General features: G+C 38.0%; 1 protein-coding gene across 4 annotated transcripts in view; it reads left to right on the top strand.

Moving 5' to 3' along the window:
- The window catches only part of PTCD2 (pentatricopeptide repeat domain 2), a 31,902-nt gene that overhangs the window by 10,328 nt on the left and 7,053 nt on the right, over positions 1–14,521 (top strand). For 3 of the 4 annotated variants that reach the window (XM_077790370.1, XM_077790368.1, XM_077790369.1), the window contains exons 7-9: positions 406–519; positions 1,959–2,033; positions 2,795–2,908. In XM_077790370.1, coding sequence (XP_077646496.1) covers positions 406–519; positions 1,959–2,033; positions 2,795–2,908 — 303 coding nt within the window. Of the gene's footprint in view, positions 1–405; positions 520–1,958; positions 2,034–2,794; positions 2,909–4,007; positions 5,171–14,521 lie in introns of those variants that run through there. The other variant, XM_021531766.3, reaches the window with a different exon arrangement.

Below are 14,521 nucleotides of genomic sequence, written 5' to 3'. Positions count from 1 at the left end.
TAACTAGCTAATGTAGCTTTTATAATAAAGTAACAACAAAAATTAATCTTCCTTCCTGATTTAGAAATTATTTGAAAGTGAAAATGAAAATGTCTCTTTGTTGAGGATACTGCTGGGACTATTTCATCTGTTGCAGAAGCCCATGTAGTTAGGGCAAGGTGTAGTTGTTAAAATAATAGAAGTTATTTTTACCCTCCTGTGACCTCTGTCACTTTGAATATCATATTTTTATGTTGTTTTTCTCAAAAAGAGCTGCACAGAATCTGCTTGGTTGGGTTCAGATACATATTGCCTTTGTGATTTTATGTTGACTTCTGAATACCTTCTGGATATGATTGCAAGTGCTTATAGTCCTTTCAGGTAACCAAAATAACAAGCACAACTTCCTCTGATATTTCCATGCAGGGCAACCCAGAGTCTTCCAAAATCTCTGTGAGACTGCTTGAAGAAGCACAGCTAAAAGGTGACATGTTACCACTGCGAGCATACTGCTTTGCAATGGCAACTGCTCTCAAGCAGGTACAGTCTCTTTGATTTTGATTGTGCCTGGGTCTCTGCAGAGAGAGAGAGAGAGAGAGAGAGATACTCTCTGGTTTTGTTATAGACAGATAGTGAAAGGAAGCTAACATGGAGAAAGCATAACTCTCTAATAGCTTCAAGTATTGGAACTTTTAGGCTCCTGAAATAGTAGGATTATAGTCAATACTCACACAAACTGAATATGAAAGTTTCTAAATCTAAATGTATGTCTCAAGTCTAATGCACACGTACTTTGTGATAATACCATCTAGAACATTAAAAAATTACAAAGTTAGGCCAGCAGGTTAGGTGTCACCATGGATCTAGTCCTGCAGGTATTGCCACTTAGTGATAATTTCCTTTAAATAGAATTAAAATAATTTAAGGTATTTGTGCAATCATCTCTTTTAAATGTTTGTCTTGGGAGGCAGACTCAAAGGTTTTGATGTGTACTTTACTAATGCTGGGGAGGTGGTCTCCACAACATGTTTCTGCCCAGGGTGGTTTTTCTTTATTTCATATGCCTAAGTACTGGTATGAAGAGGCTCTGATGCAGCACAGGGTGAAAAGTGGAGCAGGAGAATAACTATTAGGAAATCATAAAGTTTGGAATAAAGTTTAGAAGATAGTTTGGATTTTCTCTGCCATTAATTTGTGTATGCAGCTTGGGTATGTCCTGAACCTTCTCTGTTTCATGTTAAAATAGAGGTCAGAGACACTGGAAGTGCTATAAATTTGATCTTACTCACAAATTTGGATGAATGGAGTAGATTTGTTAAAAGTTTCTTTGCACTCTGTGATCTTTTTTGCTCTATCTGTGTGAATGTAGACAGTGAAGAACAGCATAATTGAAATAAATTTATTCATGTGTACAATGACATGATAAAATTCTTGTTTTGCAAATGGAATAATGCTCCACATTACATTTAATTGTTCTTTAAGCTGAATTAATTTTGTCAGCACTCCTTGCTGAAGAGAGATGTTTCTTGATCCCAAGTAACATTGCTTGGTCTAGTAAATGCCAGTGTAACATTTACTGTCTATTCAAATCAATTGATGACATGGATACAGTACTATAAATGTGTATGTCCAAAAGGTTAGAAGGGCTGGGCAATAACATATGGTGCATTTCATTAGTCTGACATGTGTTGATCTGTGCATGTGTGTAAACCTTCCATCTTTCAGGGGATCTCATGCTCAATGGTGGTTACATGTGACAGACAAAGAGTACTAAAGAGCCAGATGACATGTGAACTCCAGCATGGGGTATTCCTTTTGCAGACTGGGTGCTGTTTGGTGTCTGTGGGTCTTGGTAAAGGGGTTCTAGATGCTGCATTGTGATTTATTGAAGAGTTGTGAAGGGCTGTTGTGCTTTTTTCATTGTGCAAGTTTCTGACACATGTATGACTATTTTTTTATTATTTATGATTCCTTCCCAGAATGATGTAGCACAAGCCAAATTTTATTGTTCCCAGATAATGAGAACAGAGAACAAACTATACAATAATCTTAAAGTAAGTATGCTTGCCTTGTATTAAAATCTTGCAGAGTATGCTCCATTGGCCAATAAACTCACAAGTGCAAAGTAACAGACCAGCCTCTTACTGGCACAGGCTTGTGTTGGTAGTGTTGCTGAACTTGTTTTTGAGCCAACAGACAATTTCTTTCAGTTGGATGACTTACATTCTGAATTGTTGGCAATGTCCATTCACTTTTTAAAATCACTTCCTACCATAGGTGGGAATGTAAAGTAGACCAATCCTACATCTGTGAGCATAGACCCATGAACAATTTCTAGTTATGATTTTTGCTTTTTGACTCCAAAAGATTTTAAAAACCCAGTTCCAAGTAAATGCTCTGCCCACTTCAGGCCTCCTTCATCCCTGCACACCATATCCACACATGTACATATAAGAATTATTCTCTTTAGTCATGCAGTCTACAATCTGAGAGAAAGTCTGAATGTGCCATGTAAGTGACCTCTAAACTATGGTGAAAACCACTTTATTCAGAGTAAGTAGTACAACTCCATCAGAGAAGCTCTGCCTCAAACCTCACCCTTCCTTTCCAGGTCCCAGCTGGTAAAAAATTGCAAACATTTGAAGAAATTGCTAATTCCATCTCTTTCTTTGCAATGGATGGATTTTTCTTGGCTCACTATCTTGAAATGTATTTTGCCCTCCTTTGCTTCATGTCCTCCTCAAGCACTTCTCTAAAATTTTGCATTCTTATGATATGAACTATTTGTGTGATGTGTTTTTATTTTATTTTTAAGGTCCTTGTCCAGCTCAGATCTGGTTTGCTAAAAGAAGTAATAAATACGTTAGAGGCAGCGGTGGAAGTAGATACTCCTCCCTTTGTGAAAAGAACTCAGTTTTCTGTGCAGGTGGTAAGTATACAGTGGTGAGAGAAGGTTCATGGTACTGGGCTAAGCCATGACTCTGGTGGATCACCTACAGCACTTCAGGTGCCTGAGTTCATCCTGCTCTAGTTGACTGGGTTCTGATGCATTCTGAGGCCAGAGCAGCTCTCTGGCTTCCTCTACTCTTGGACAAAACACTTTGCTATTCACTTCATTTTTTATTCCAGATCTTGATTCTAGAAGTTCATATTTCATCTGAATGTAGGTGACACTTTCCCTAGTAGCGTTAAATGATGTAATCCCTTGCCTCCCATGCTATTTTCATTTCATATGAAATGAGAATAAAGTTTCTGGTAGCAGCAATATTGTTAGGTTTGTAATTAATTAATAACTAATATGCAAAATAATAAATATTAGGAGAAGGGGAGGGCCAGCCTTTCAAAATGTAGTCTAAATATATTAACTGCTGTGTTGAAAAGAAATTCTTTAAGCAGCATTTTGTTTAGTAAAGTCATTGCAATAAACACTGCACATGTTAGTGTTATATTTTTACTTTGTTTGGGAAATTTTTAGCTGTCAAAAGAAGACTAAGCATTAGTCTTCACTGTCCTCTTCCACAAAAGTTTGTTGATAATAATATTTTTTAAGGGATTTACCTAACACTTGAGCTCATACTCTTGTTTATAGCAAACAGAACTTCTCAGTCTTCTATAGTCTGAATTTTATGGAATTGTACTGTCCTGTCCATTTATGAATATACATCATAATAATTAGAATTGTGCTGATCTGGAAAGTAGATTACAGGAAGCAATTATGTTTCCTGGATTTAAATAGAAAATAATTGTGTTTGTCTGTACTAGGACTGAAAATAGGATTGTACAACTCTGAGGAAGTTTTAAATCTAATAAACTCTCTTTAATAGATAAACAGTGCCTTTCCACCATTTTGTGGTGATGCATAATGTACTCTTCATAAAATCCTTATCTTAAGAGTCATTGCCTTAGACACCTATCTTACACTATGTACTTTATTTTTTTAAATACCAATTATTGCTTTTCTTTAGTGTGGAGGTAGAATGAGAATCCACTTACTGAACTGTAACAATCTGTCATTTTCTATTCCGTAGCTGGCTGCAGTCAGGGAAAAGATGGAAGAGAGCCCTGACCTTTCTGTCAAATTAGGAAATATTTATACAAAACTACAAGCTTCAGGACAGATAACTATGTGCACGCTGGAAGATATGCTTTTCCAGATTCCTAGTTCAAAGAAGACGACTGCAAAGCTTTTAAATCAGAAACAACTGGGCTGTCCAGGTGCTAATCCACTTTGGTCAAATCTGTTGTTAGGATAGCTCAGTGTTTGATGCCAAACTGAACTGCTGATAGCATCTCTTATAATCCAGGTTCAAATAAAATGCCTTTTCCCTTTTTCACACAGTGAGCAGTTTTAAGTTTTTGTATAAAATTTCATTTTAAATACAGATCATGCAGCTTCCATGTTTCAGTTTTAATCCTAAAAACAAGCTGTGACAGTGGGTATTTGTGTGTTGTTCAGAAATGGAAGTGATAGAAAGGTTTGACTTTTTCCTTAGGCTCTTCTTAATATTTAAAATGTACAAAAACTGTTACAAAGTAGATGGAATTTCATGTAGGTGAAGAATAATAGGAAGTGTATATCACACTTCTGTGAATCCTGTGTACCCTTTTTATGAGAAGTACTACATACATTAATCTAAAAACACAGCTATTACTTTTTCTGTAATATTGTGTAGTATGTAATTCCACATGTAGTTTTCCCTTTGTTGAATATTCTTTCAACATTTCCAATACTATGTGGACCCTTGAGAAGTTCTCAATCTTTTCTCCACAAATAAATTTGGTATGAGATTTGTAATGGATACTTGCCATGTAGCAAGGATTAGTGGCAAAAAAAATTAAAGGAATTAATACTGTTCAGTTTACTCTGTTTGTATGGACAGAAAAACTATCTAGTGGCAGCCAGTACAATCAGGACAACTGTTTGGTGTTAAAAGTGTATAAATGCCACATTTTTAAAGGCCATCAAAGACAGTTCGACACATTAGTCTTACACAGCAAATATATAAGGTTAGTTCTGTTTAATTTCGTAACTTGGCACTTTAAAACTTGTATTAATTGCAAGAAGTTGTTACATCCTAGATCTGTGCATGTGTGCTTGTTCATTCTAATCAGAATTGTTTAGCTTCCTAACGAAGGCTATATCCTACCTGCAACTGAAGTAATCATAACTTTAATTAAAATTGTGAAAATATTTGAGGTTTTCCATTCTTTTTTTCTCTTGACAACTTTTTTTCTTGAATTTATTGTTTTCTTGAGGTTTATTTTTAAGTTGATTTTTTTAAAAGAAATAACGTCTTTGTCTTGAAAAAGAAAGGAGAGGCACTTAACCAAGAGTACTTCAGTAGAAGAGGAAAACACGGATTTAAGATTAAAGGATAGGTTCAACAATACACACACAAAATTCAGACAATTGCAATTCGAATATTGGCTGTTGCTCTAGAAGTGTTGTAGAAGACTGCTAACATTTTCCCTTAGATTAAAAAAAAGCTGGGAGAAATAAGGAAGGTTAATATTTATGCATCTGATTTCCAACTGTGTCTAATTTATGTCATACAAGTGTCTGTTACTTAGGTAATCTTGGATTTGGGTGATTATTTATGGATTCATCTTTTAATGCATCAAGATTGAAAGCACACTGACTTTTGTGTTGAAGACTCTTCTGTCTGATGCTTAGTTGGGTGTGCTAAGGTGGTGTTGAATCCTGGTATCCCAGCCCCCAAGATCAGGAACCCAAATTTGTCTAAAGATAAGCAAATACTTAGGGGTTTTGCTGGATTAGAGTGGCTGGAATGTCAAGGGCTGAACTGCTAGACAGCTTTCATGGAGAAAACCTCAGAAAATAGGATGAGCATTGTTACTGGAATTGATACTCAATTTTTATCAACAATGAATCTTGAACTCAAAGAGAAGTTAACATTCTAAAATCAATTAACTTTATTTTTAACAATCTGAAAAAAAACCCCAGGGCATTTACATTTCAAAGTGAATTGCTGCATTTTTTTCTCTAGGTTTCACAGCAAGAGATTCTGTAGGAAGCTACTTAATTTTTTATGTGTTGTAAGTAGCTATGGTGAGGATCTGAGAGTTCTTTGGGGTGTTCTTGTATGGAAAAGGATTGCTCTTTATCATACTCAGATGTTCTTCCTCCAGTAAAATGGAACATGAGTTTTGTGCAGGTCCTTGCACTGCAGCAGCCTTTTGGGACAATGATCTAGGAGACAGCAGATGGCGTTTCTTGACCATGCTCTTCTGCCAACATTATTTCCAGGGATGGCCTGCAGTGTCACTTATGTAAGGCCAGGGCAGAATGAATTGTTTGTCCTATATTTAACGTGTGCCATCTTAAAATGGAAAATCCAGGCAACAGAAAGCTGCCTTGAATTGTTTGTAATGGCTGGCAATGGCTGCAAACAGAGTTTTACAGCACTTATTTTGAAATTTACAATATTTATTGAAATAGCTTGTCTTTGTTAATAATCACGTACAGTGTGAACAGTACTCTGTGGACATTCTAATCAATGACCTAGATGACAGGCTGTTGATGTTGCTTCTTGTACACCAGTGCCAACTATTAATTCTTACATTGCTATAACTTTAAGAGAAAGTTGGATGCCTTTTCTTAATTGAATTTTAAAAGCCTCAAGAAGAGCCTTCACATATTTAATGAACCTTGGAAACAAAGTTAAATAATGCAAAGCAAAGATTTGTTTCATTTGCAGCAGTATAGAAAAGGGGCAGACCTACCATCCATAGGTCTAAATATACACAACTTTCTTTTTCTTTTGGGCTTTTTTACAAGGTTGCTTCTGCATCCTTTTAAAAATCTTTGATTGTGAAATAAAAGACTTGTTTGTTTGTTTTTAAACAACATTTCTTGTGGCTCCTTGCATGCCCTTCTACTGTCACATTCTCCTTAGAATAATTTTTTAAAAGAAGATACCATTCAACACCATCTTCTATTTCTTTTAATCTGTTACTTACGATCATCATTTTGAACTCAGCAAATGTCTGATTGCCTACTTGCAGACTACTTTTTAAGTAGTTTCATTTTCATCTGAATGATAAATTTAAGCAGTAAGATGAACTAGGGAGACTTAAAACTGCTACTGGTACTCCTGGTCCCATGTTTTGTCATGTGGAGTATAGTGCTATTTTATTACCTATCTGTGCTTGTGCTATTGAAGATGGCTGGCTGTAGACCTTCAGAGGCTTTGGTTGAGTCTTTATGCAGCTGTCTGGATCTCCTAATAATTCCAGCAGCATGTGCAGTAAAAACTGAGATAGTCTGATTTACCAAATCCCCAAGTAGAGATGCTGTTTTTTTCCAAGTACTGATGCTCTAACTACAAACTCTCATGTACAGTACCCTTGTGTACCATCAAATAAAGTCAGCTTCAAAGTTCTTGTGCCAAGCAGCAACTCAAAATAAATGCAGAAGCACTGATATTAGAGGGAAATTGAGTTAGGAACAGATCAGATATATGGGATCAGAGTCAGCCTGAACCTTGTGTTTGCATGAAGGGTAAAAGCCCTCTCTTAGTTAAAGGAGACTCCTTCCTGTGGAGATGAGGGCAGTAATCCAGCAGCCAGTCTGGAATGTGTGGAGGTGCTTCTCAGGCTTGTTTATCCTTTGGATTTTTACCCCTTGCTGATCTTCCATGAGAGCACCTGCAATGCTGCTGAGAGCAACCTGGAGTGCATTAGGGTTGGCTACATTTAAGAGGAGGGTAAAGGACAGGTGGAACACATGATGTCTGTCAGATCCTGACCAGGAGAGAGGGAAAAGTCTGAGTGGACTAAGCGTGACAGAGTGTCAAAGCTTGGCTGCATGGCTGGTTTCACAGACAGGCCTTTGTTTTCTGTGACCATAGTCATAGAGAGAAGTGGTTGGGGTATGCTTGACAGAGGGGGTCTTTGTAAACAAACTTTCTAAACTAGTGAGGGTGGCTTTACATGAGGTGTGCCAGGAGGGGTTACCATAACATGGAGAGAATTGAGGATACAAGAGAAAGTGCAGCTGTATATGTCAAACAGCCTGACAGGGAAGGCTCTCTCACTTCCCTATAAAAGCAGTGCAACTTGGGACTCATCTTGAATGCTTGTACACAAAACTGTGAGCATAAGCAATATGCAGGAGGATTGTGTATGCACAACTGTAGATCTAAGACCTTGTTAGGATTATGGTGATATGGTAGGATAGCTCTCATGACTATAGTGCTGCACTGGAGGGATGCAGAAAAGACAGGGTGGGTAAGGATAGCGAAGAGGAGAGGTTGAGCTCTGTATAAAGCAGGTGTGTGGATTTTGCCTTGGGACAGGTGACAAGTAAATAGTGAGCTTTTGGGTAAGGATCAGAGGACAGACAAGCACAGGGATGGTTATCGCTTACATCCTGCCTGAACGCGTGCGCACGCATACACAAACACAGGTGAAGCATTATTTAAGCAGCTGGAGAAAGTCTCAGTCACAGACACTAGTTCCTCTCTGGGCCTTAGTCACCCTGTTGGAAGGACAGCATAGCTGGACAAATCAGTCTAGGAGATTTCTGAAATATACTGAGGGTAGTCCATGTGACAGAGGAATGGGTAAGGGAATATGCTCTCTTGGACCTGTCACTCATATATGCACAATAATTGCTGGACAGTGTAAAGGGCAGCATTGTTTGCTGTAGTAACCATGATTCTTGTGGAGTCAAGAATATGAAGTTTAAGATCCTGAGAGGAGTAATCTAGATCCAAAACTTCAGAAATGTAGGTTTTGGCATGTTCAGGGACTTACCTCCAGGTTCCTGTAGGAAACTGCCCTGGAACGGAAATGTTTAGGGTGACCTGGTTGATCTTCAGAGCACTGGAATGATCTGTCTCAATGTGTATAAAGCCAAGCAAGCTGGCAAAAGGCCAGAATGAATGCAGAGCTCCTGACTGATCTCAAACACAAAAAAAAGATGCACATGGAAGATGGAGGCAGGGTAGGCTACTGAGGAGGAATGCAAAGACATTGTCTGTCCATTCAGAAATTAAGTCAGGAAAACTAAAGCTTAGTTGCACTTGAAATTAGCAAAGAATGTAAAGGCTGGCAAGAAAGGTCTTTTCTGGGGATATTGGCAGCAAAAGAAGGTTTGAGGAGAATGTGGCCTACTGGTCAGTGGGACAGGGAAGGCTTAGAGAAGCCCTGAATCTTGTCTAGAGTATCCTGATCAGAGGAAAGAGAGATGGTGGAGCTAGACTCTTCTTAGACATGCATGATGGTAGGATTGGGCACAATGGCCAAAAGTTGAAACATAGGATTTTCTGGTCAGGTACGGTGATAAAATAAGTTATCATGACAGAGTTCAAATACTGAAAGAGTGTAAACTCAAAGAGGATGTAAAATCTCTATTCTTGGAGGCCTTCAAGACTCACCTGGAGCCCAGACACAGCCCTAAGAAATGTGACTGATTAGACCTGCTCTGAGCTGTTGTTTGGAGGTTCATTTCAAACTGAATTGTTCTGTTATACACCTGGATGACCTACTGCCTATCCTGTCTGGTGAGAAACAATTTAAGATTTCATATTCCCAGAACAGCATGATGAGCTGTCTTCTACACAATTGTACAGAAAAGGTTCTCTTTTTAGTCTCTTTAATTCTGAGATTGGTGATTACCTATCCTGGCCCTAATGCTGACTTGAGATGTCAGGGTTATGAGTTACAATGGAACTTCTGGACTCAAACCTAGCCTCTCTTTTCTACCAGAATATAGCAGTTCAAATTCCCAAATCATATGACAACCATGTGCTCTACAAATAGTCATGATGATAGTCTAGCTAATTCCATCACAATGGGATGTCTGATTACAGCAGCCAGCCCCTGTATCCACTCCAGCACCTCCAGATGTGCCCCCACTCCTCCTTCCTATCCCCACTTTATACACTAAGCATGGTGCCACATGGTCTGGATTATCCCTTTGCTCAGCTGGGGTCACCTGTCCTGGCTCTGTCTCCTCCCAACCTGCCAAGCACTCCCAATCCCCTCCCCAGTGTAGCAGTACCAAAAGCAGAAAAGGCCTTGGCTCTGTGCAAGCTCTGCTCAGCAATAACAAAAACATCTCTGTATTATCAACTCTGTGTTCAGCACAAATCCAAAACACAGCCCCATGGCAGCTACTGAGATGAGAATTAATTCTACCTCAGCCCAAAGCAGCACACCAAGTAACAACTCCCTTGCAATTATTCCATCCATAAGTACTTATAAGTGCTCTAACACTTCTTTCAGCTTTATGACAGTAAATGAATCTTGCTCTGGATGGCAAGATTTTAATTCTTTTTTTTTTTTTTCTGACTTAATTGTTAGAAAGTGGTCCTGCAGTCCTTTCAGCCACCATGTGCTGCAGAACTGGAGACAGAGTCCAGCATAACTCATTAGAACAGGAAAGAGAATCAGTTCACAAATGCACTTTACTTTATTAAATATGTCCTAAGTTTATGCTTAAACATGAGCAAAATAGTTTGGGAAAGTTCTCATCCTCCTTCTGTATAATACTATCACTTAGGGAGGGGTAAAGGGAAGGGAGGAATAAAAAGGAGAAATAAAAGGCAGAGACATTGTTGAGAACTTCTTCTTTATGTTTGAAGCTTTATCAGTTCTCATATCAGAATGACAGAAAAAGAGAACTGTGATGGAGAAAGGATGATACATCTACAGAATTGCCATAGTGGTTAGGTACTTTCAGGGGAAATTCAGACCACAAAATTTGCTTTGCTGCACTTTTACTACCCTTTGGAAGGGTTTAATATTTGTAAGCATTAGGAAATAGAAGCTTTGAAACATTTCTTACAAAATGCTAAGAAAAGCATATGCTTGAATTTAGGAAAGAACCTGCAGTGTCTGTTGCCCTAATGCAGCTCTTTATGGACAGTCACTCAAATGAAAACATCAGCATGTCAAATTTCAGGCCTGAGAGTTCACACCACGTGTACCTTTACATGGGCTCAGTGGGTTGGACTGCAAGGCATTTCTCCCTTGAGTTGTCATGTATTTTTATCTTCTGTGTATTTCCAGACAAAGTAGTTTCCTACCTTGAAGAATATGATGGGAAAAGTGTGGTGCCTTGTAATATTTACATTACCAAAGACAGTTTTAGATTTTTTGGTTTTTTTGTAACTATCTTAGTGACATCTCTATTTTGGGTTGATTTTTCTTTTTTTAACAAATTAATCACTGAACTACAGAGTAACTTACAATGGGAGAGATTTCTGGATGTCACCTTGTCCCACCCCCCGTCACATATCAGCAGAAAATAGCATGAAACGTCATCAGAGAAAGCAAATTAAAAGACTTGCCTGTGCAATTGTAGCCATGTGCATGTAGCTGCCTATTTTACCAGTAAAATCAACCTTGTTCTTTCACTTTTTACTCCTTTAAGAAACATGTATTTTCAGTTAACTCACTGGTTTTGCACATGATTACAGGTAGCTCCTGCTCTTGCCTACTCCTAAAATGACTGTGGCTGTTTTAAGTATGGGCTGGGAACCATTCCAAATTGGGTCTTGCAAGAGTAACTAGCTTTTACTGTTTTGTCCCTAAGATGAGGTGCCTAAAAATATCCTGTGATCTCCAGAGAGCAGAGCAAAGAGCTGTTCTTGCACTGACAGGTGATTTTAAGTAACTCACCACAGTTCCTATTTTGCCCACAGACTATTTCTTACCTGCTAGGTAAATATAATCAATCACCTTCTGTTACAGGTGAATCTCTACAAAAAACAGTACACAACTTGAAGTCCCATATACTTCATTAATGTTATTTTTATATTTACACTATTGTTTTATATTATCTTTTCCTTAGAGTCAGAGTTGTACATATAATCTGAATTTCCTGAACCACGTTAATACTTCCCATGCCAGTCATCTAATGGAATACTTATATAGTTAGCCACTTTTTTCCTTTAAGTCCTATGGGTTGGAGTGTGATATTTGTCTGATGAGCTTTTTCCAGATCCTGATGACATATCTAGAAATGTCCAGACCAAGAAAAGACTTTTCACACTGCCAAAATAGCAGCAATAAGAAGCAATATCCCAGTAAGGCTCTGATTATTTCTGTGTGAGGCTATGTTATGAGGCTCATAAGTAACACTGGTCTTGCTGTGCTGTCTCTTCTCCTTCACTCAAGTCCAAACAAAGAGCTACTTTCTCTCCCAGTCTGAGCAGTCATATGATTGCTCCAGTCCCAAGGTGACATGTCAGTATATCTCTTTTCTCTCATGCTCATATATAAAGCCAGGTAGGATTTTGTTTCTCCATTGTGCTGTGCTTGTTCCTATTCCTGCCCTATAATTTAGCAAGAGGACTAAAACTGTGTTCCATTTGTCAATTATCATGGGTGTTGCTGTAATGCTTTGTTCACCTACATGCTTTAAAAGCTGAAAGTCTTCCTATTAGCTGCAGGGAATAATTTACGTGTGGTTTTTGTCTTTAAAATATTCAAGGTCATTACAAATAGTGAGTCAGGCCATTAGTGCGTGTTTTGGGCAAGACTGCTCCTGTAATTAGTCTAGACATTTATGCAGCCTGGGAGCAGCAAGTTAGAGTCATACTGTTCTGTTCTTCTGTTTCATTTCTTAATATTTCTATTCTTACACTTGTACACTCAGAAAGGAGACCCATGAAAATGGGGTGTTGGGGAGAGGAAGCAAGACCTGCTTCTCCGTGGCAGAAGAAAAATACATCACTCTGTGTTTACTTCATCAGAGCTGTTTTCCTATCCTGGCTGCAGTCACAATTCCTGAAGTGAATCAGGGCAAATAAAAGAAATTACAAATTACACAAATCATGTGGTCTGTATTTATGCCAAGAATGTTTCCCATTTCTTCCAACACCCATGATATCTTATTAAATATCCCAGTATGGTTCCAATAAATATCTACATATTTAAAAGGAAACACATTGAAAATTATTGTGATGCTGAATAGTTGAATCAGGTCCACTATGCTATACTTTATATATATGCTATACTTTATCTCTCTCTGATTCTGAGTGCAAGTAGAGGTGTATTCTCAAAATGATGCTGTGACCATAACCAAAAACTCATGTGAGAACTGAAATCTGTTCCTTAGAAACACCTGAGATAATTTAGCCATCCCGATTCCTTAGTTTGTATCCAGAAACACCAAGGGTCTAAGAAGTAATATTCATGTGAAGGGATTACTCCATGTATTTTATGGACAAAAACATACTTATAGCCAATATGTTGATATTTGCCTCCATTTTAGAGAGAGAGATCATCCCTGGAAATTTAGGGACAGAATTTCAGATACTGTTTCACATGGATTTTCTATGCTGCCTGGCAACTCAGAAAATTGAACAAAGTAATGTGTCCCAGAAATGAGGCACCTCAGACTGGATGTCTTTCTTAAAATTGTTCTTGGCAGTTTTGGCTGGCAGTTATATGGCATCTTGGTGACTTCCTGTTGTGAAATTAATTAACAGCTTTTGGCAGTCAAGTCACTCTAAATGTACTTAATCAGGGTGGTTTACTTCACAAGCCCTTCCTTGTGCCAGAAATATATGTGTGTAAGGATGATGGGAAGTAGTGTGATCTTGGATTTTTTTCCTACATGCCTTGTAAATCCAAAGATCCTGAAATCTTGATAATTAATCTGAAAACTTTCAAAAAACACACATTATTTTGAAATAGAACTAATTTTGTTTTACAGTATCTTTGATTACTTCATTCAGATATATGAAGTGCCTGGACTTACATAAAAACTCAAGAAAATACAAAAGTCAGACACATTGGTGTAAATTCTTCTGTGCCACTTTGCTTCATTTCAGCTCTGATTACTTCTGTAAGAGAATTTTTCACTAGGTTCCAACACCAAGCATCCAGTCTTTAGACCTTGTAAATGTGTTTAAAAGGCCAGCTCAGCAAATACTATTGTTTAAACAATAAGCAGAAACTTAATACATGAAAATGCTTCCTGTTTCTCTAAATGACCTTAAGGGGACAAATGAAAGTATAAAACTGAGAATATCAGATATTTCTTAAAACTGCCTTTTTGGGTAATAGAGACAAATTCAATTCAGAAGCATAGAAAAATCCACAGCCAATTTGCAATTTATTGCACAAACCTAATTTTGGCCTGGTCTAGTCAAACTTTATTTTCCTCATTGTGTAAGTCAGTAAATGCTGCCTTTATATTTTTAAGATTCATACCTTATCATTGGCCAGGTTATTTTGGTATGTCCTGGCCTTCAAGGAAGCAGTTCTCCCATATTGATCTTTATCTGTGCACAGATTTGCCTCTCTCTTTGGGGGCAGTATTATTGCTCAGCACGTGCCTCTTGCTCTTCCATGTAAAAGAGGCAGAGACTTTTACCTTCATGCATTTCACAACTGCAGCTGCTGCTTTATTGTTTCTTGTTCCTTTACACATGCAGACTAAACTGACACTCTGAATTCACCATTCTTACAGCAAAACAGTGGTAAAGGTGTCTTGCTACATCTGGGCCCATCTATGTATTTTTCTGCAAAGCTAAGGCAAGACTGTCATTAAGTTTACTGATGG

The sequence above is a fragment of the Lonchura striata genome, chromosome Z, assembly GCF_046129695.1.
Source record: "Lonchura striata isolate bLonStr1 chromosome Z, bLonStr1.mat, whole genome shotgun sequence".
Taxonomy (NCBI): domain Eukaryota; kingdom Metazoa; phylum Chordata; class Aves; order Passeriformes; family Estrildidae; genus Lonchura; species Lonchura striata.
Note: the sequence above shows the minus strand (reverse complement) of the source record. Positions and strands in the feature narration are given on the sequence as shown.